The 21,578-nt window shown below is 42.1% G+C and overlaps 1 protein-coding gene across 2 annotated transcripts in view; it reads right to left on the bottom strand.

The window, feature by feature from the left end:
- The window catches only part of TTYH1 (tweety family member 1), a 99,292-nt gene extending 78,023 nt beyond the window's left edge, over positions 1–21,269 (bottom strand). For both annotated transcript variants that reach the window (XM_032234533.1, XM_032234534.1), the window contains exon 1: positions 21,007–21,269. In XM_032234533.1, coding sequence (XP_032090424.1) covers positions 21,007–21,132 — 126 coding nt within the window. In that variant the 5' untranslated portion in view covers positions 21,133–21,269. The remainder of the gene's footprint in view (positions 1–21,006) is intronic.
- Between the last annotated feature and the right edge of the window lie 309 nt (positions 21,270–21,578).

Raw genomic sequence — 21,578 nt, 5'->3', positions numbered from 1 at the left:
GACATCTTGTCACCACTGGGAATCTCAAGTCTGTGTATTAAACTGCAAAGCTTTATGAGAACAGAATACTCTTTTCTAAGCAGGAAGATTTTTATAAGCAATTTCTGCTAATGCTCCTCTAAATTAAAACTTCTCTCTTGAGCATCTACTGCATACACCATGCAGTTATCTGAGGATTTGTACTGAATAAAGTATCCACAGCTATGAAGAACATGTAAACCTGTATCCCATATAAAACTTGGTTCTCTTACAATAAGCATGCCCTGCCTGATGAATATAGTCCTTGATCATTTAAACTAGTCAGCTTAAAAAAAAAAACTGTACCTTTTTTGCTTATCTGTCCCTTGAGGGAAGCATAAATTGGGGACATTCCTTCCTCCCACCATTTTCCGGACATCTGGATGATTCTTTGAACAGATTTACAAAAAACTGAACTGTTTGTTTTACAATGCAGTTCCTTGATTTGAAGTTCCTTTGTGGCAACAATACATGCTTCTCTTAGCAGCATTAGCTAAATCAGTGTTTCTTAACCTTGGCAACTTTAAGATGCGTGGACTTCAATTCCCAGAATCCCCCAGCCTGCAAAGGTGGAGAATTCTGAGGGTTGAAGTCTACACTTCTTAAAGTTGCCACGGTTGAGAAATGATTCACTAAATAAAACAGATGAGATAGTACATCATAAAAGCAGTTTGGAGTAGGATGGGGAGATTATATGGTGGGAAAATAGCATCAGAGGATAGGTTAAAGCAGGTACTGTTTAATGAATGAATCAATTATCATCCTGGCAGAATAAGCCATCTGGATTTCTCTGCCCTCGATCAGATCAAGATCCCCCTCAAACAGCATTCTTTCTAACCAGCCTAACAAACAGCAAATAATATAGAATCCATAAACTTGGCCAGTGATTAACAATGGACTGCAATCTCCTTACAATTAGCCGCTGTTCTAAATGTGGATTTTTAGAAGCAGCATACTAAGGATAATCTGCAGTAAAATGATCGCTTTTACAGTAGATTATAGGTTGGCAGGAGAATATGAATGAGACACATTCACCTGCTGCCAACCTGTTTCTTAGGCTTGGCAGGATGTCATAGGTTCTTCCTATATCTATGCCATCCCATGAGTTTGGGTAAGTTTCCTGGCCAGTGCAACAACATTCTCAAACAGTATTATAATGGGGTTCTTGAAGCTGCTAGTTTCAAGAGGAAGTACTATATAAATATTTTAAACATCCTATAAAAACCAAGGGTGTCTAGGATGTAGGCCCGGTTGACAATGGAGGCTGCTCATTCCGGTCATACATTGTGTCACCATGTAACACAGCGGTCCCCAATGTTTGTGGCTTGGTGATCTGATTGGGAGAGGGAGGGAGAAGGGAAGTGGGTTACGCAAGTGGTGAGCTTGCACGCACCCACACTCCAGCCACTCACTCAGCCCATTTCTGAGTAGGCCACGGTCCAAGAGGGGTTGGGGACCCCTGATGTAATCGATCTGACTTCATGACCTTTTTTGCAGCGGTTATTAAGCAAGCGCTGCGGTTGTTAAGTGAACACTAAAAGTGTTAAAGCAAGCCAGTGGTTTTCTGTGGACCAGTTTTGCCACAAAACCAGAAGTAAAAATTGAGTTTTGGCAAAACTGTTACAAAATGCGGTCAAATGACTATGGGACACTGCAAATGACCACAAATCCTGACTGATTGTCAAGTGCTTGACATGCAGTCATGTAATTGGGGAAGGCAGTTGTCAGAACTGGGTCATAAGCACACCCAAGGAAGACTATGATAACTTTGAACAGTCATTGAGCAACTGGTCATAACTAGAGGACTATTTGTATACCATAATGTGGATCTTGTTTATTTTTGGCACTCTAACTGAAATCCAACCAGTGTGATTTCTGAACTGTGATTTATGGCTTAAAATTCTGCATTAATTATGGTTTAAGTAAACCAATTAGAATAACAGAATTGGAAGGGATCATGGAGGTCTTCTAGTCAACCCTCTGCTCAGGCAGGAAACCTTATACCATCTCAGACAAATGGTTGCTCAATCTTTTCTGAAAAACTTCCAGTGTTGGAGCATCCACAATTTCTGGAGGCAAGCTCTTCCACTGATTAATTGTTCTAACTGTCAGGAAATTTCTCCTTAGTTCTAAGCTTGCTTTTCTCCTTGATTAGTTTCCACCTGTTGCTTCTTGTCCTGCCTTCAGATGCTTTGGAGAATAGCTTGACTCCCTCTTCTTTGTAGCAGCCCCTGAGATATTGCAATACTGTTATCATGTCACCCCTCACTCAGCTCCATTATGTGAAATATAAATGTCAGGTCTCGTTGAGTCAACCTTTTAAATTATCCACAATGCCGTTGAATGAGTCTGTGTTGCAGACAGCCTGGGCACTGCACAAATGTAATTGGCTAGACAAAAACTGCGTCAAAGAGGGGGCAGAGAGAGCAGATGGGCAGTTGGATCTCCTTGCTGCCCACCGAGGAGTAGCCAGGGCTCCTGCAGCCCCCTGCAACAGGGCTTAGTAGTGGGAGATTGAAAGATAATCCGACCCTTGCTTACTGGAGCCACAATGAGGTATTAATTAAACTTCCAAGAAATCTGCGCAGATGAACCATGCAATAGCCAGAAGGTGCAAAGAGAGCTGCCAGGTAAAGAGCTATATCTGGGATATTTTAAAGAGCTGTTAAAAAAAAAAAAGGTTTGTGGCATGGAAGAAATAAAAGAGAATTTTGTTCAGATCTCCCCGTTCAGCGTCACCAAAAAGGAGGTTAGAAAAGGGCAGCTCACATTTTATGTGATAGGAAATCTCAATTTTTTAAAACTGAATTATGCAACATTGAGTTGAAAACATTAATATATCTATTTCAAATACAGCTAGTCCTCAATTTAAAGGTAAAGGTTCCCCTCGCACATATGTGCTAGTCATTCCAGACTCTAGGGGGCAGTGCTCATCTCCATTTCAAAGCCAAAGAGCCAGTGCTGTCCAAAGATGTCTCCATGGTCATGTGGCTGGCATAGCTAAATGCTGAAGGTGTATGGAATGCTGTTACCTTCCCACCAAAGGTGGTTCTTATTTTTCTACTTGCATTTTTACGTGTTTTCGAACTGCTACGTTGGTAGAAGCTGGGACAAATAATGGGAGCTCACTCCGTTACTCAGCGATAAGAATTCAAACAGCCAAACTGCCGACCTTTCTGATCGAAAAGCTCAGCGTCTTAGCCACTGAGCCACCGCATCCCTTTAAGTCCTCAACTTACAACCATTCATTTAGTGACTGTTTGAAAATTACACCAGCATTGAAAAAAGTGACTTATGAGCAATCCTCACACTTACAACTGTCTCAGTAACTCCATGGTCACATGGCCAAAATTTAGGTCCTTGGCAACTAGCATGTTGCAACATCATGTTATCACCATTTACGACCTTCTGAGCTGGCTTCCGACAATCAAAGTCAATGAAGGAAGCCAGATTTGCTTTATGACTGCAGGATTCACTTAACAAATGCAGTGGTCCACTTAGCAGCCATAGCAAATCTTGTAAAATTTCATGTGACTCACTTAACGACCATAACAAAAAAAATCAGTCGTGATTTACTTAACCATTGCCTCGCTTAGCTATGGACATTCTGGTCCCAACTGGTGTTGTAAGTCAAGGACTATCTGTGTGCAATTTTGTGGAATTCACTGTGCTTTTTAAGCAATGAGGAAGTTGAGAAAAAAAAATTCAAAACCAAATAGGATTCTGGTAATTGGGCTTGGATGCTAGGGTGAAACTCAATGCTGTATCTGTCTGGAAAGTTGAAATTCAGCTTATGATTCTAAAAATAAGGTAATAAGAACTAGAATTGAGAAAAACAGCTCTTCCCTTACATTGTTACTACATGAATGTAGTAGTTTTATTTTCAATTCAATGTCCCCCAGCTATGTTAGATTTCAACTACAGATATTCCTCAACTGGGGACAGCCTGAAAGGGCTGTGCTATGACGGCATGGAGGGATTGCTTTTCCTCCTCCTCTCCTCCTTCCTCTCTGCCCTTTCCTTCACCACGACTGTCTGTATCTCATCGAGATGAAGTGGATCGGTTGCTTTTGTGGTGTGGAGACAATAATTTGGTCCCTAACACCAATAAGACCAAGGAGGTTATAGTGGACTATAGAAGGAATAGATGAGACATCCAGCCCTTGCTTATCAATGGAGACCCAGTGGAGCAAGAGGCCAGTTTTAAGTTTCTGGGTGTTATCAGAGGACCTGTCCTGGGGCGCTCACATTGCAGCACTGGTCAAAAGGCCCCATAGAGATTACCCTACCTGAGACTTCTCAGGAAACAACAACTGAATGAAAAAACTGCTGGTGACCGTCTACCGCTGCACCATAGAGAGTATTTTAACTTACTGCACCTGTGTATGCCAATTGCACAGTGGCAGATAGGACAATGCTCCAGAGGGTTAACGTCATTGCCTAGAGGATCATTGCTTGCTCTCTCCCCTCCTTGGAAGAGCTTTATGGCTCCCACTGCCTTAAGAAAGTTCATCCTGGGCACCCATTTTTTTGAACTATTACCATCTGGCAGATGGTACAGGATAATTACAAACAAGGACAAATGGGCTGAAAAACAGCTTCTATCCCAATATAGCAATAACTATATTGAATTCTACTGTATAGTGCAATATTAATGCAATATCAGGGGTATTCAATTCAATTGTATAGAATGTGAAGGTTGTGTGTTTGTGTTTTATTTTTATAGTTATAATGTACACTGAAGATGGCATTTAATTTCGTTGTACAAGGTGCAATGACAATAAGATAAACTAAAAAACCAAAGTTGTACTCTGCTGCGGATGTGGAAGACGTTCCAGAACAGGTGAGCGCTAATATCCAGTGTAAGAGAATTGTGAGCCTCAGTTCTATGCATGCAGAATTTCTCTTCACCACCTCCAGATTAGGCAAAAAGAAATATATCCTCCTGCTCAAATACACTGAAGGTAGTTGCTCTAGATATGAATAACCATAGTCCTCAGGGTGTGTATAAATACCCAAGCCTGGAAGGTACCTCATGGCAGTGGTGGGTTGATCCCAGTTTGGCCCGGTAGTAGCGGCAGTGGGAATCCGCTACCACTTCTACCACTGCCCACCCTCCCAGACGCTTCTGCACATGCACAGAAGCATTGCGTGTGGGAGTGAGCGTGCGTTGATCGAGCTATGCGGGAGCACGCCCGAACCAGTAGTAAAAATATTTGCAACCCACCACTGCCTCACGGACTTCTCCAAAACCAGTTACCTAATTTTAGCTTTTAATATAACTTTGAAATAGAAGTAGTTCTTGAGTTATGACCACAATTGGGCCCAAAATTTATGTAGCTAAGTGAGACATTTGTTAAGCGAATTTTGCCCCATTTTATCACCTTTCTTGCCACAGTTTTTAAGTGAATCATAGTAGTTGTTAAGTTCGTAACATGTCTGCTAAAAGTGAATCTGGCTTCCCCACTGTCAGAGAAGGTGATCACATGGCCCTGGGACACTGCAACCGTCATAAATGTGAGTCAATTGCCAAGGGTCTGAATTTTGATCATATGACCATGGGGATGCTGCACAGGTCATAAAGGTGAAAAATGGTCGCAAGTCACTTTTTTCCCAGTGCTGTTGTAACTTCAAACATTCATTAAATTGCAGTGGTCCGCATGGTTTTGTGCAGTTCACATGTATCACCTCTCCTGCGGGAGCTGCATTGGTTGTCGATTTGCTTCTGGGTGCAATTCAAGGTGCTGGATGTCACCTTTAAAGCCCTTCCATGGCTTGAGATCAAGTTATCTCAGGGACCGTTTCTTGCCGGCCACATCTACATCAGAGCAGGGTGGCAGGGAATGTTGTGGGTTCCATCCCTGAGGGAGATACACCTCAGAAGAAGGGCCTTCTCCATGGTGGCTCCCTCTCTGTGGAGCATCATCCCCACAGAGATTAGAATGGCACCCACTCTAATACTCTTCCGGAAGGGGCTGAAGACCTGGTTCTGCCAGTGGGCCTGGGGAACCCAGAGTGGGATGGAGCCCATTAAATGGCTCGTGTGATCTGATGTTGCCCAGACGGGGTGGGTGGGAGGTGGGGTGTGATTTTGTTATATTGTACTATATTAATTTATTTGAATCTTTTTGTTAGTTTTTATTGTTTTAAATGCGGTTTTATATTCTGTAAGCTGTCTTGAGTCGCCATGGGTGAATAGGCTGCAATATAAATTCAACAAATAAATAAAAATAAATTAAATGAACTGTTACAAGTCAAGGATTATATCTGTACTGTAATATCACCCATCATGCCTATTTTGAAAAACCTAATTTAGGGATTTTTTTTTTAATTCAAGGAAGATTATTTTAAATAGTTTAAATAGAACTTTGACTCCTCTGCAGGGTGATCAATCCAAACTGAGAACATTTTGGAGAAGTATCCCTGCCAAGTGTTCTTCCTTGTGGGTCAGCCAAGACTGCCCTAGGGGAAGAAAATGGCTTCCACTTCTTGACTCTAACGGTGAGATTAGTATTTCTAATTAGGGTGAAAAAACCCTAAATTAGTTTTTTTTCAAAATGGCTACGAAGGGTGGCATTACAGTACAGTTATAATCCTTGACTTATAACAGTTCAGTTAATGACTGTTTGAAGTTACAATGGCACTGAAGAAAAGTAACTTGCAACCATTTTTCACACTTATGATCTTAAAAGAACATTACTAGAGAAAGTATGCCAATAATTATCATGTTTCCCCAAAAATAAGACAGGGTCTTATTTTCTTTTGACCCCCGAAATAAGCGCTTGGCCTTATTTTCCGGGAGGTCTTATTATTTTTGAGGTGCAGGAGGCAGTGAGCGTAGTCACTTCATGGCTGCTGCTGTGTTGCAATATTTTCAGGGGAGGGCTTATTTTAGTGCATGTGCTCAAAAGCCCGATTGGGCTTATTATCTGGGGAGGTCTTATTTTCAGGGAAACAGGGTATTAGATTAGTAAGTGCTCAACTAATGACCACAATTGAGCCCAAATTTTTTATTGCCCTATTATAGAAGATTTTTTGCCACAGTTGTTAAGCAAATCACCTCAGTTGTTAAGTGAATAATGCAGTCATTAAGCGAATCTGGCTTCTTCCATTGACATTGCTTATTGGAAGCTAGCAAGGTTATAAATGGTGATCACATGACCCCCCCCGACAGTGCTACTGTCATAAATACCTGCCAGTTGCCAAGCGCTTGGATTTTGATCATGTGACCCTGGGGATGCGTAAGGGTTGTAATGTGAAAAATGGTCATGTGACCTTTTTTTTAGCACTGTTGTAACTTTGAACAGTCACTAAATTAACGGTTGCAAGTCGAGGGCCACCTGTATATTTCATTTCTTTTCATGTCTTAATTGGCTTATGTACAGGCAGTCCTTAAGTTGCAACAGTAAGGGCGCATGCCCATCAGAGTCATAACTTGTTATGGTCGTAAAGCGGATCAGTCACATGACTGGTCTGATTTTTACGACCTTTTTATGGTGCTGTGAAATGAATGCCATAGTCATTAAGTGAACCAATGGTTCGGTATGGGCAAAAAAGAAGTAAATGTTGCTTTTCATCAAACTATCATAAAATATGGTCGCGTGGCTGTGGGACACTGCAAAGAGCAGCAAATGTGATCATGTAGCCAAGTACCTAAAATGTGGTCATGTGACTGGGGATGGGGCAACTGAATCCAAATCATAAATACCCCCAGGAGATCCATTGTAATTTTGAACAGTGACTGATCATAAATCAAGGACTACCAGCCCTTGATTTTAGTCATGACTCAAAGTACAAGCTCCGTATCTTTGGGCCAGGCCTGCAACATGAAATGTAGACAAGGCAAGGGGATTGTGTTGTGAATGTGGCATTGTGACTCTGCTTACATCGCTCTATCCCTCCCAGCAAACCTAGATTGGTTAATCAATATGATAAATGAGCAAGGAAAACTCTCGCATAGATTTTCTTGTTTCTTCTTTGAAGATGTAAAAAGGATGTGCAAATGACCAGCTGTCTGCAAGGAATATAAATCCTTCCATTCCCCACTGTCCTGTCAGAGCTGAAGAAGCTTCTTGGATGAGAAGTGAAACGTCTTCAAAGAAAAAACAAGGAAGTCCAATTGCACCCCCCAACGAAAGAAGACTCTGAGGCTTGAGTCTCCTCAAAGTTACATTTTATTAGAGATGTCATATTGGCACATCTGGGAAAACCCGAATCTGAAAGTTTCCAGGTTTTCCCCACCCAAGTGAAAGTTCAGGTCCCTGCCCAGTACCCACATGTCCATCACATGGTCCAATCAGGCATCAACCACAACTGGAGGTGCCTCCCACTCACACCATCGCAGCTGCAGGACAAGGTGTCCTTGACTTTCCGAGAAAAGAATGTTATTTTGACTATTTATCACCCATACTCCATATAATCCCCCCTCCCATTTTCCCACAGTAGAAAATGTGGCAGGCCTGAAGTCCCAAAGGTAAAAGATGGCTTCTAGTTCTGACACATGACCTGGTGACTGAGAATCTTTACAGACTCCTGGTCAATACAATTGTTTTCAGCTATCATTTAAAATGAAGCAAAATATGTTCCAAAGAAATCTGTCACTGTGTCAATCAAATCTATCCCACAGAATAGTTGCTAAGGGGAGGTGGGAATGAAGGAGACAGTGATATATTCAATGGAATAAAAATCTAATGAATAAACAAAGAAATGCCTGGAACCACTGAAAGGATTCCTGAAAAAGCATCCTTGTGGCAACTATGACTTGGATAACTGATAATCTCTACAGACTTTCACACAGATTGAAAACCAGCACAGTAGGAAAACAACAGAGGTGATAAGTTCTCTCTGCGCTATTCATCAATCTTTTGTAAAAAAAAAAAAAAAAAAAAAAAAAAAAATCCAACAAAACAATATACACACAGGGAAGATATTGTTTTCTAAGAAGGTGCACGCCAAGCCATGGCCTATAACCCTCCTGATTTTGCTATGGAAATAAGAGCTGGCCTGATTGAAAGGAAACGTGTCTGCCTCTTCCTTCTTCCTTCAACTTAATGAATGTATGTATGAAATCATAAATTTTATCATTCTGAATCAGTGCTTCCTTAATCTTGGCGTGTTAAAGAGGTGTGGACTTTAACTCCCAGACTTCCTCTGGTTGCAAAATCTGGGAATTGAAGTCCACACATTTTCCAGTTATCCACGTTCAGAAATATTGTTCTGTGTTCACGCTATATTGTAATGTGCGGCAGCAACCAAAAAAGAAAATACAATTCTTGGTTGTATTAACAGAGGCATAGAATCAAAATCATGTGAAGCATTAGTACTGCTTTATAAATTCTTAGTAGGGCCACACCTGGAATACTTCACCCAGTTGTGGTTCCTACCAGTTCGGACCAGTTCGGCTGAACCGGTAGTAGTTTGGCGGCCTGGGTCGTCGGAACCGGCAGCAACCCAGGCCTGCCAAGCCCCCAAACCAGTTTTCCCAGCAGTGCCACAGGCACCGCCATCTTGTTTTTTGCTTTTGTGCATGAGCAGAACAATTTTTATTGATCTGCGCATCAAACATGTCCATGCGCAGATAGCACGCCCACGAGCAAACGGCAGTAGTGACTGCCGGAACCCACCCCTGTCTTCATCGAGTTTTGTTTATCACAGAAAAAGATGTTGAGACTTTCGAAAAGTGCAGAGAAGAACAACTAAGATGATTAAAGGCCTGAAACTAAAACATGTGAAGAATGGTTGCAGGAATTGAGTAGGGCTAGTCTAGAAAAAAGAAGGACTAGAGGTGACATGAAAGTAGTATTACAGCGTTTGAGGGGTTGCCATAAAGAAGAGGGGGATGTTTCAACTTATTTTCCAAAGCACCAGAAGGCAATGGATGGAAACTAATCAAGGAGAGAGGCAACCTGGAATTAAGGAGAAACTTCATTACAGTGAGAATAGTTAACCAATAAACCAGGCTTGCCTTCAGAAGTTGTGGTGCTTCATCCCTAGAGGTTTTTAAGAAGAGACTGAGCAGTCACTTTTCTGAAATGATATAGAATCGCCTGCTTGAGTAGGGGGGTGGACTACAAGACCTCCAATGTCCCTATCAGATCTATTCTGATTGATTGATTGAACTGTCTTGCCTATTCCATAGACAACACTGATTTAATTAACCACAATCCACTCTTGAAGTTTTTCAAACGATTTCCTTTCCGTTCAAGATTACACTCTGAAAACACTTCCCCAGCATTTGTAGCATTTTCAGTTCTGTGCATTAAATGAAAAGGAACTATTTCATTCAGTTTTTTTCTTAGCTTCTGCTGCCTAGAAAAGCTTTATAAAGTACATGTACATTAAGAAACACACTGCACAGCAACACAGATTAGTGGTAGCATCTCATTTCCTTGTTAAATACATACCTGTGTCTGCCAAGGCTTTCAAAAATTCAAAGAAATGTATTTGTGCTCAATGACAATTTGATGTATTTGCCCTCTCTACTTAACGAGGCAATAGCCAAGCTGATGTATTTTTACATGCCTTTGCAGATGCCTGTTAACCTCGATTAATGTTAACTCTGGTTGGTTTTTCAGCTCAGCATCTTGTGCAAACACAGCCCATTTAGTTAGGTTATAGGTTAGTGGATTGTGCGAAGCCAGCAAATGAGTTAATTCAGCAACGGGGTTAAACATATTGCAGGCTCCAGCTTTCACACCTGAACAAAGTCTTGAGGAATTCTAGCACAAAGCTAGTTAACAATTTACATTCCCATCTCTACCATACTCTGTGCTCCTTCTCAAATGCAACTCTTTTAAACCCTGGAGTGGATGAAGGAGAGGCTAATTCCAGTTGTGGGATTCAATTTTTTTTACAACCAATTCTGTGGGCATGGCTTAGTGGGTGTGGCAGGGGAAGGATACTGTAAAATCTCCATTCTTCCCCACTCCAGGGGAAGGATATTGTAAGATCTCCATTCCCTCCCAATCAGCTGGGACTCGGGAGGCAGAGAATAGAAGGTGGCGGGGCCAGTCAGAGGTGGTATTTACCTGTTCTCCGAACTACTCAAAATTTCCACTACCAGCTCTCCAGAACTGGTCAGAACCTGCTGAATACCACCTCTTTCTAATTCACATGGGAAGTTATAGTGGTACCTTGGTAGTCAACTGCTTTGAAACTCATTGAATTTGGTACTCAACATATTTGATGTGAAAATTTTGTCCCAATACAGGTAAACCTCAACATATGACCACAATTGAGCCCAAAATTTATGTTGCTAAGTAAGTCATTTGTTAAGTGAGTTTTGCCCTGTTTTGCAACATCTCTTATCCCAGTTGTTAAGTGAATTACTACAGTTGTTAACTTAGTAACCCAGCTGTTAAGTGAATCTGGTTTTCCTATTGACTTTGCTTGTAAGAAGTTCGCAAAAGGGGATTGCATGATTCTGGGACATGGCAACCATCTCATTGATGTGAGCCAGTTTCCAAACATCTGAATCTTGGTCAAGTGACCATGGGGATGCTGCAATGGTGACTGTGAAAAACGGCCATAGGTCACTCTTTTCAGTGTGTTATAACTTTGATCAGTCACTAAAAAAGCTGTTGTAAATTGAGGACTACCTATACTTATCATTTGTTTAGTACTCAATGCACAAGCTAGAACCTGTCAGTGTTGGCTACCTTGTGATTCATTACATTATTTCTTATGGAAAAAAATACTTGATACTCATTGTTTTTGGTACCCTGCGTCTCCCAGAACCAATTAACAATGAGTACCAAGTACACTGTAGTTATCTTGCTTGTTGGATCTCTTATTATCGTGTTTCCTCCCCCAATAACAAGGATTTTAAATTCAAGCTGGTCAGGAAAATAAGTACTCCACTTATTATATTAAAGAGCCCAAATTAAGAGCATTTGTTAGTTTTTCATCTGGAATATCTAAAGTTTAAGCATGTTTAATAGAGATGCCATTATAATTTCTGATCATGCATCTGTAAGATTTATTGCTCAAGCTGATGACCACTCTTTGAAGATCTGTGAATGTATTTTTTGCTGAATTATATGTATTTTATGAAGCAGAAATATTAATTCATGTATATCACAGAAAAAGTTGCATGAATGCTACATTTTAAAATGAGAAATCTCAAGAATTGTTCTTGTTTTATGCATACTTCCTATATCTGGAGCTGTATAAACCTTTGTCCTCTGCTAAACACAAACTTAAATAAACAATACCAGAACTGTCCACAGAAAGGATATATTATTTATAGTGAAAACTGTTTCCCATTTGTATAAACTTTGACAAACATTAAAAAGGGGCAAGGTTTGATCACAGAGCTGTGGCCATCATTGTTTTAACCAGTGGTTCATTGAAACAGTTCAATGTATTTTTCTACCGGTTCACTCGTTCGCGATGCTTCTGCGCATGGGCGGAGCCTCCTGCTGCCGCTATTACCGGTCCACCCGATCTGGGCCGAACTGGCAGAAACCCATCTCTGGTTTTAACCCCCTCTATGCAGATATCCCTCAGCTTTATATTTCAAAAATATTCTTTTTGAAACATCACATTGTAGATTACAATAATTTTCAAACTGGGAGAGAAATGTCATAAATATTGTACCATCTACTAGGGATATAAATGGGAAGGTATAAATGGATTCCATTCATCAATCAACTTTTTAAAAAATACAACAACAGCAGCAACAACTGTGTTCTAAATTCTGTAATTCAGATTGTTCATCAATGGCTGTTTTTAACTTGGCTGTTTTGTTTTGTTTATGCTTCTAATTGTTTTAATTTAGTATTTCATTTTGAAAGCCACTCAAAGTCTTCTGGAGTGAGCAGTTATAATAAATTTAAGGTAATAAGAACAAGATGAGACTCCAGTTTACAGAAAGTGGGTACAATCTTTATCACAGGACAAGCTTATTCATGTTACTTTATTAAATTGTCACTGATTAAATCTATGAAATTGGAAAACTCCTGGTACTTAAAGTTTTAAAAACTGATTGGCATACAAGGTATATTGGGGTTCCATCTCCCATGGAAGGCCCACAAGGAAGGTTTTTCAGATAAAACCCTATATTTTAGTTTTTGATGAGGCTGGGCAAAATCTCCACCATCTATTCTCACTATAGACCTCATTGCTTGATAAAAAGAAATGCTAAGATGCTAACAACTAAGTTTATTTATTTACTTATAAAATTTGTTGGCCGCCCATCTTAACCATAGTATAACTCTGGATGGCTTACAGTCATACAAATGTATCTGGACATTGTACATTATATACATATAAGCATAAATAAATTAAAACCGAACATTAAAACCTAAGGACACGTAGGGAAGGCTGGGGCAGGAGGAATCTGTAATTGCTCAATCAATCACCTTCACTGCCCCCAATGGGGACAACTGCCCTCTTGTCACAGATTGGATACGGGACCTGAGGCGGAGTGGAGGTCGAGCAGGCGGCAGTCCAAAGCAGGGCCCGAAAGGCAGTCAAGCCTCGCCAGAGTGGATCTTCCTTCCCCGCCATCAGCCTTACATTCCAGCCCATGGGCCTCGGACCGTTTTCACAGTGGTGGCCGACGTTTGGCTGAAGCGCTTGGGCCAATGAGTGGGTGAGGAGGGGCAGCTGGCCGATGGGCGATGCAGGTGGCATAACCTTGTGCTCCCTGATTTCCCCCACCTCATGCTCACTGGCCACATCTTTAGGCCCTTAAAAAAGATAGGAGAGTTTGGGCCAATTTCAGATGGTGGGGGATGACAGGATGTTCCGAAGTGCAGGAGCAACAGTAAGAGAAGGCCTTCCTCCTGGACCCCACCAGCCAGAATAATCGGGCGAATGGGACCGGCATGAATGGGTCAATCCCAATGGGGTGAGACGGTCTCTCAAGTAACTTGAGGGATCCATGCTATGAAGGACTTTAAAAGTGAAAATTTGGTCCCACATGTTAGACTGTTCTTCCAACTACAGTTCAAGCTGGATTTAGCCTAAGCTGACAGGTTTCTCATAATACTAGATTTTAAACTGATGCTCTTGCTTTAACTCAAAATAAACAAAATCCTGCAGGTCTTATTTCTTCAAAACTAAAGTTTTTGCCAAAGTTTTGTACAGGTAGTCCTCGACTTAAAACAATTTGTTTAGTAACAGTTCAAAGTTACCTCATGGGAAAAAAGTGATTTATAAACATTTTTCACCCTTATGAGCATTTGCAACATCCTCATGGTCAAATGACCAAGATTTGGATGCTTGGAACTCACTCATATTTATGACGGTTGCAGTGTCTGGATATGCTTTTGCAATCATCTGACAAGCAAAGTCAATGAGGAAGCCAGATTCACTTAACAACTGTGTTATTAATTTAACAACTGCAGTGATTCACTTAAGAAATTGTAAAGAAGATTGTAAAATGGGGCAACTTAACAAATTTTTCACTTAGCAACATTAATTTTGGACTCAATTGTGGTCGTAAGTTGAGGACTATCTGTATTATGAATTGACAAGATTTATTCAGCTCTTAAATTAGGAATAATTATTAATAGTGTGCCTTTTCCTTGGTTAAACATATGTTGAAATACATATCATGGATGTCCTTTAATTTAGCTTTAACACCTTTTTGCAATTTAGGTAGAAATCATGAAAATATAAATTAAATTGCCTAGCAGAGAAACATAAAATTTTATATTACGTTAATAATGTGCTTTGTCAGAAAACCAGAAATGTCTGTCCTTAATCTTACTGTATTAGCACATGAATTTGGAATCATCTCTGATTACTTTTTGAACTGAGATAAATCCCACTTGATGTTACTAGTCACCCTCTGACCCCTTTACTTATCTTGGCAACAGAAGATTTCTCAGCTGGCAAACTTGAATTTACTCCTTCCTTGATGTCAGTACAGATCTAGCCAGATGGTTTAAAACTCTTGTATATGTAGTTGAAGTAAGATAAATGTGATTACAATGAGTAAAATTCAAGGCTTTGTTTCTATATTTCCCAGATATTTCCATTAAATAATTTTAAATAAATACAAAACACAATGAACACATTTCTTGGCAAGGACATCCTATAATATTTTCACTGAGTATATTATAGCTACTATTAAGAAAAGTGGTTTGAATGTCTCCTACACACACACATATTCATCACTAAGCATTCACCAGTTATTGTATGGCATTAAAAGTGTAAACATTTTCTCTTCTTTAGGCTTGTTATTATTATTATGGTTCATTGCACTGTCAGACAGATATTCTGACTGGATTTGGCATTTTTATCCACCTGTTGAGTATTTCTCAAGGACTTGGTATAGGGAGATGCTGATGTTTGGTGGTGTTATATATATTGTTGCAGGATATAAACTGTTCCAAGTAAAGCTGTCTTTTGCAATTGACCAATGGTAAGTTTGTCAATGCCAGTGATGTTTAAATGTGTTCCAGTTGTTGTTGCTGTTGATGATGATGATGATGATAACAACAACAACAACAACTACATTGAAATTGAGGTCCTGACAAATACTGGAATCCCTGTTTATATAGTTTCATATGCATGAATGTACACAATCTACAAACTTATATGGGAAATATTGGGTTGCAAACATAATTTTGAATGTTTATCCATGAGGAGCTTATGTTTATAGAAAAGTCTAAGTTATCTAAATGACTAGCATTTAATATGTCTTTTGGGTAAACTGGTCTTCTTGGATCCACTCAGCTCTGAGAAAACTTTTTAAAACTTTTGCTGTACTGAAAAAAAAAATTGTCTCTGAGGCTTTCTTAGCAATATGTGCAGCTTAGATATTTGTTACCTCTTCTGATTTGTCAGCCTTCCCAGGTAGACCAGACAGGAAACAAAAACAAATAAATTAAAGCTACTTTATTGTAAAGCTACATTAACAGAACCTTGCAAATCTAAAAGTAAAATTATCCCACAATCACCTTTACAGCCCAAGAAACTAGGGAGGGTCCCTTCTGAACCTCCTGTCCCTCCCATTATGCAGTTGTGGGCTATGTTGTCTTTATCTGACCACTCTCCAGGCAGGATCTCTTCAACCCATCTCCCTGGATCATTCCCATATATATGTTTACATGATGTTCCATTGAGGTTAGAAGTTCAGAAACTTTCTTTGAAAGACGTTGATAGAATTGATTTCATTTATTTTCACATTACAGGCTCTCCGCATTTAGTAACTGTAACTGGGATTAGCGACACAGCTGTTATGTGAAACAGTCACTAACTGAATAATCATGTAATTGTGACTATGATTATGATTTAACACAGAACTATATTAACTGATTGTAATGGCAATCACATGACTGAGAAAAAGATGATGTAAGGATCGTTAATGTGGGCATGGGTCGCAGAGTTACTTTTTTTGGCACCGTCGTAACTGCGAATGGTCACTGAGGCAGTTGCTAAGTGAGGATTGTGTGTATATTAGATTGCCCATCTAAGTCCCTGAATCTGAATTGCTAACAATAGTTTAAAAACACCACATAGCAATAGCACTTAGACTTATATACCACTTCGCAGTTCTTTTACAGCCCACTCTAAGCGGGTTACAGAGACATTGTATTGGCCCCAAAAATCTGGGTCCTCATTTTACCCACCTCGGAAGGATGGAAGGCTGAGTCAACCTTGAGCCTGGTGAGATTCAAACTGCCAAACCTCTGGCAGCCAGCAGTCAGCAGAAGTAGCTTGCAGTACTGCACTCTTATCACTGCACCACCTCTATATAATAGTATACTGCAGTGATGGCTAACATTTTTTCCTTATACGTGCCAAAAGCGGGGGGAGTGCAGGGGGGTCTTGGGCAGGCATGCCCACACCCATGATTCTATGTGCGTGACCTCCCCGCATACATGGGCGCGTGATCCCCACCCTCCCGCCCTGCTTTTGGCACACGATGGACCTGTTTTTCGCCCTCCCCAGGCTCCAGAAGCTTTCTAGGAGCTTGGGGAGGCTGAAAAGCCTCCCCTGCCCTCCCCAGGGCCCTCCAGAGGCTTCAGGAGGTTTCCCTCTGGAGGGCGAAAAATGGCCCTATGGGCAAACTGGAAGTCCGTTCCTGAAGCACGTTGGGTTGTTTTTCGCACTGCAGAGGCTTCAGGAAAGCCTCCGGAGGGCGAAAAACGGCCGAAAAAGAAGGCCAAAGTCAGCTGGCCAGCATGCACATGCTTATTGGAGCTGACAGGGTAATGCCTCGTGTGCCCTATCAAATGGCTCCGTGTGCCATCTGTGGCACATGCACCATAGGTTTACCATCATGAGTATAGCCTTTACATAGGCTCTGCCACACATCCAGATGCCTAGGTTTGGTGACACAACCATGCCAACAGGGTTGATGCTACTCTAATCTCCAGAGAGACGATGTTCCAAAGGGAGGATGCCATGACAGAAGAGACTTCCTGGGTCCTGCTGGATGACATCCTCTAATAGATGGGGACTCTGGGCATGGCTCTTTCACTGGACCTAAAGGCATGGTAGGCTCATGCCATGGAAAGGTTTATCGGTAATTATCAGTTGAGTTTGAGTTGACTTTATTGGCCTTGTATGCCACCCACTCCTGAAGGACTCCGGGCGGCATCTCAGATTGAACCTAGAAGTACACTGGCAACCAATGCAGTTCACATAATTGCCTGCACCACTGCATTCTGTACCTGCTGCAGCTTCCGGATGCTCTCCAAGGGCAGCCTCCTGCAAACCACATTGCGGTAGTCATTTTTGTGACTTTTGAAATTGATTATGTGCCATGAGGTCAGTATCTATAAGAGCTGTGGTGGCACGGTGGTTAGAATGCAGTATTTGACTCTGCCCACAGCCAGATGTTTGATCCTGATCAGCTCAGAGTTGACTTTGCCTTCAATCCTTCCGAGGTTGGGAAAGTGAGGACCCAGATTGTTAGGGGCAATATGCTCACTCTGTAAACTGCTTAGAGAGGATAGTAAAGCACTGTAAAGCAGTATATAAGTGCTGTTGCTATCAACTCTTCACAACCATGTAGATAGATTTTCTCCAGGGTGACCTTGAGCATTGGACTTGGTCCACCAAAGTGCATGTCAATGGTGAGACAAGTAAGGTCCTGCACTTGGGTGGGGAAAACAAAATGCGCAGGTACAAAATTGTCAACAGTGTCTGTGAGAGGAATCTAGGACCCCTGGTGGACCACCACTTTAAGTGTGAGCCAGAAATATGCTGCAGCTGCCAAAAAAGCCAAAGCAATCCTAGGCTGCATCAAGATAATAGTGTCATAGTGTTACTCTATATTGCACTAATGAGGCCATGCTTGGGGTTCTGCATCCAGTTCTGGTCACCAAGATACAGAAAAGATGCTGAGTCCCTAGAAAGAAGGCAGAGAAAAGCAACAAAGATGACAAGGAGTCTGGATGCTAAGTTGTAGGATGACCGGCTAAGGGAACCTGGTAGGCTTAACCTTAAGGGGTGGCACAATAGCCATCTCCCAATATTAAAGGCTGTCACAGGGAAGAGCAGGTTGGTTGATTCTAGATAGCACCTGAGGGGGGGCGGGGAGGAAGCAGTGCATGGAAGCTGGTCAGAAGGACATCCAACATGGAACCAAGGAAGAATTGTGTGGCAGTGAGAACAATTAATCAACGGAACAGCTTGACTTCCAGAGTTGTGAGTGCTCCATTGCTGGAGGCTTTCAAGAAAAGATTAGACCACCATTTATCCAAGATAGTATAAGGACTCCTGCCTTGAGCAGGGGGTTGGACTAGAAGACCTTCAAGGTCCCTTCCAACCTGATATGATATTCTGAAATACTGAGAATAAAGGACTGTACTAAACAATGTGAAATCAGTTCATTATAATCATAACAGGATAGTAAATACATTAACAAGAGAATTGTTTTATACATCGTGGACATTTCTGAAAATGTTGGGTTTCAGAAAAGGATGGGATAAAATTACCGTGGTGTTAGAAATATAATTCAGGAGCTGGAACATTATCTGATATGACTTAGCCTTGTCCTATTACTCTTGCAATGTGAGTTGACACTGGTTTGTTAATATAATTCTGGATCAATAGTGGTATATTAAGGAGGTATGTGATATTGGGTATATGACCAGGTTTTAGAATCTACCAAGGTATCAAGAATTGTGGATTTTTTTAGTCATGGGTTTAGATACAAGAGTTACTGTATAATATTAAAGGGAGAAATCTACACCTGATGTAACGAAATGGATGGATTTATGTTGTTTGCCAACACTGAACTTTTTTTTCTCTGCCAGACCAAAAAAAAAAGTTCTAAAATATATAGTAGAGCCTTTTTGCTAATGTTTTATGATCTTCCTTCCTTCCCTCCCTCCCTCCCTCCCTTCCTTCCCCTATATTTTCTATGATTCATGCTGGTATATGCATTTGAATTTTTTAGCAGTTTGCATAACACAATTGCTTTAAAAGTGAGCACTTTTTAATGGGCAAATATCTACTTATTCCCAGATAAGTAGTTTCCCAAGTTCCTTAGATCATATTTGTGTTGATAAAAGAAGCAAAGGGTTGAGAAATAAAATCTTGAATTGTGCCTAGCTAAATGGAAATATGCAGATAAGTGCTTGTAATTTTGTGCCTACCAGTTTACTAAGCCACGTTTGCTTTAAACCACAGCTTGTTGAAAAAACTACCAGTGCCTGTCTCACTCATATTGCTTATTGCTTCTAATTGCTAAATCATGGTTTACAAAGCAGAGTGGCTGAGTTCACACAACATATCAAGACAAAACTCATCTAGTGATGGCTTATGAAAATTGATACAGATAATATGGCTGCCATGTATTCTCAGTCATGCTAGATATGGCTGCTTTCGAGCAAACAGTGATGTTACTTGTGAATCCACCAAGCACAGCACCGGTTGATATCTACTCCACAACCGGTGCAGCACTTGTTCTCAGTGACACAACTGCTGGATCATTGCCAGCTATATTCACACTCTCTTGGTTCCTCTGAACATGTCTTTAGACATTCTTCTCTAGACCAGTCGGTCTACAGAACTCAACTTCTAAGTGTCCCCACAAGGCGATGTCCTTTAATTTTGCACCTTCCCAATGTGTTAGATCTGTGATTTTTCAGGGTTCCCACCAATATGGCCAAACACATTCCATTACATCTGGAGGATGTCATGTTGAAAAAGGATACTATTAGGCTGATAAAGGCCAGTGAGTGTCAGCTAAAACAAGAGGACTACCCAAAATTCTTCCCTTAAGAGAAGAATGTACATTTTCTTGCATGTTGTAACCTCAAAGGAACTCAGGCTCTGGGAGACCGGGGATGCTCTCGACTGCTCCTTCCCACTGCTCTTCGTCCCCATCCTCATTTCTCTCACTCTGATCCCTTCCGTTTCCATTCCCTCCCCATCTCTCCCTACTTGAACTTCATTCCGATCTGGTCCTCCATCTTTCCCAGGCTCGTCTCCCTCCGGATATCTCCCATCCGTTCGCTCCTCCCTTAACCGCCTCCTCCCTCGGGTTCCCCAGTCCATCCTCCCCGTCCCAATCCTCCCCAGGACCAGGCTGCCTCGCCTTTCCCTCCTTTCCTCCTGCCTCCCTTTGAGCCTCACTTTTTTTCCTCTGCACGGGGGCTTCTCTCCCTCCCTCCCTCTGCCTTGGACGCTTTGCATCTGCCCCATCCTATTTCGAGAGTCCCTCTTCTGCCCCGTTGCCTTTCTTTGCCCCGATCGCCCCCCCCCCCCCCGCCGTCCCTCCCTACATCCATCCACCAAGGTTGCTCGGCGCTGCGCTGCAGTTGGATTCGCGCTGTTCAAATGTTTCCCTCCCGCCCCGCGCCTCTTTTCCCCCCTTCTCGCTTTTCTCCCCGGCTTCATCCATCCGCTGCCTTCTTTCGCCCCTCTCCTCTCTCTTCTCCCTTCGGCTGCCTTGCCTGCCGGCTCCCCATTCTTGTCCTAGCGAGCCCCGGTCCCGTCTCTCTTCGCTCCGTGCCTTCGGTTCCCACGTTCCCACGGGTGTGTGTGCGCGTGTGTGTGTGTGCGGAGGGGGGGACTCACCTGCTGGTAGCCCAAATCCTCTGGAGCAAATTCGCTCCCCGCTGCCTCGAACTGGAAGTTGATGTGCGGCGCCTGGTGCAGAAGGAAAGTCCACCACGAAGCTCGGTACCCCTGGGGGGACCCCATCCTTCCCTCCCGGGGCGTCCAGAAAGCAGGCGCTGCTCACCGTGCTGGACGTCGCCCTCCCATGCTGGTGCAGGGACGGGTTTGGGGAATGGAGTGAAGGGAGCCTCTGCAAAACATCAGGGCTTATCCGCGCGGGATATTGGGGGGAGGGAGGGGGATTGTGGGGAAATCGGGAGGGGGGAGCTGGTTGGGAATGGGGAAAAGATGGAGAGAGGCGCAGAGCCATCTAGCGAATGTGGCTGTTAAAGTCACCGAATCCTGGCTTGCCCTCCCAGAGATCGAGAGCCGGGCTCCCTCCGGTGGTCTTCGCCTTCTATGCAATAAAGATAAAACCCGGTTTAGCAGGCCGATTAGGTGCTGGTCCTCGATTTACAATGGTTTGCTTGCAATTTATGAACCACACTTAATGGTTGGGCATTATGTTCGACGCTTTCTACAAGTAGTCC

This window comes from Thamnophis elegans, chromosome Z, assembly GCF_009769535.1.
Source record: "Thamnophis elegans isolate rThaEle1 chromosome Z, rThaEle1.pri, whole genome shotgun sequence".
Taxonomy (NCBI): Eukaryota; Metazoa; Chordata; class Lepidosauria; order Squamata; family Colubridae; genus Thamnophis; species Thamnophis elegans.
Note: the sequence above shows the minus strand (reverse complement) of the source record. Positions and strands in the feature narration are given on the sequence as shown.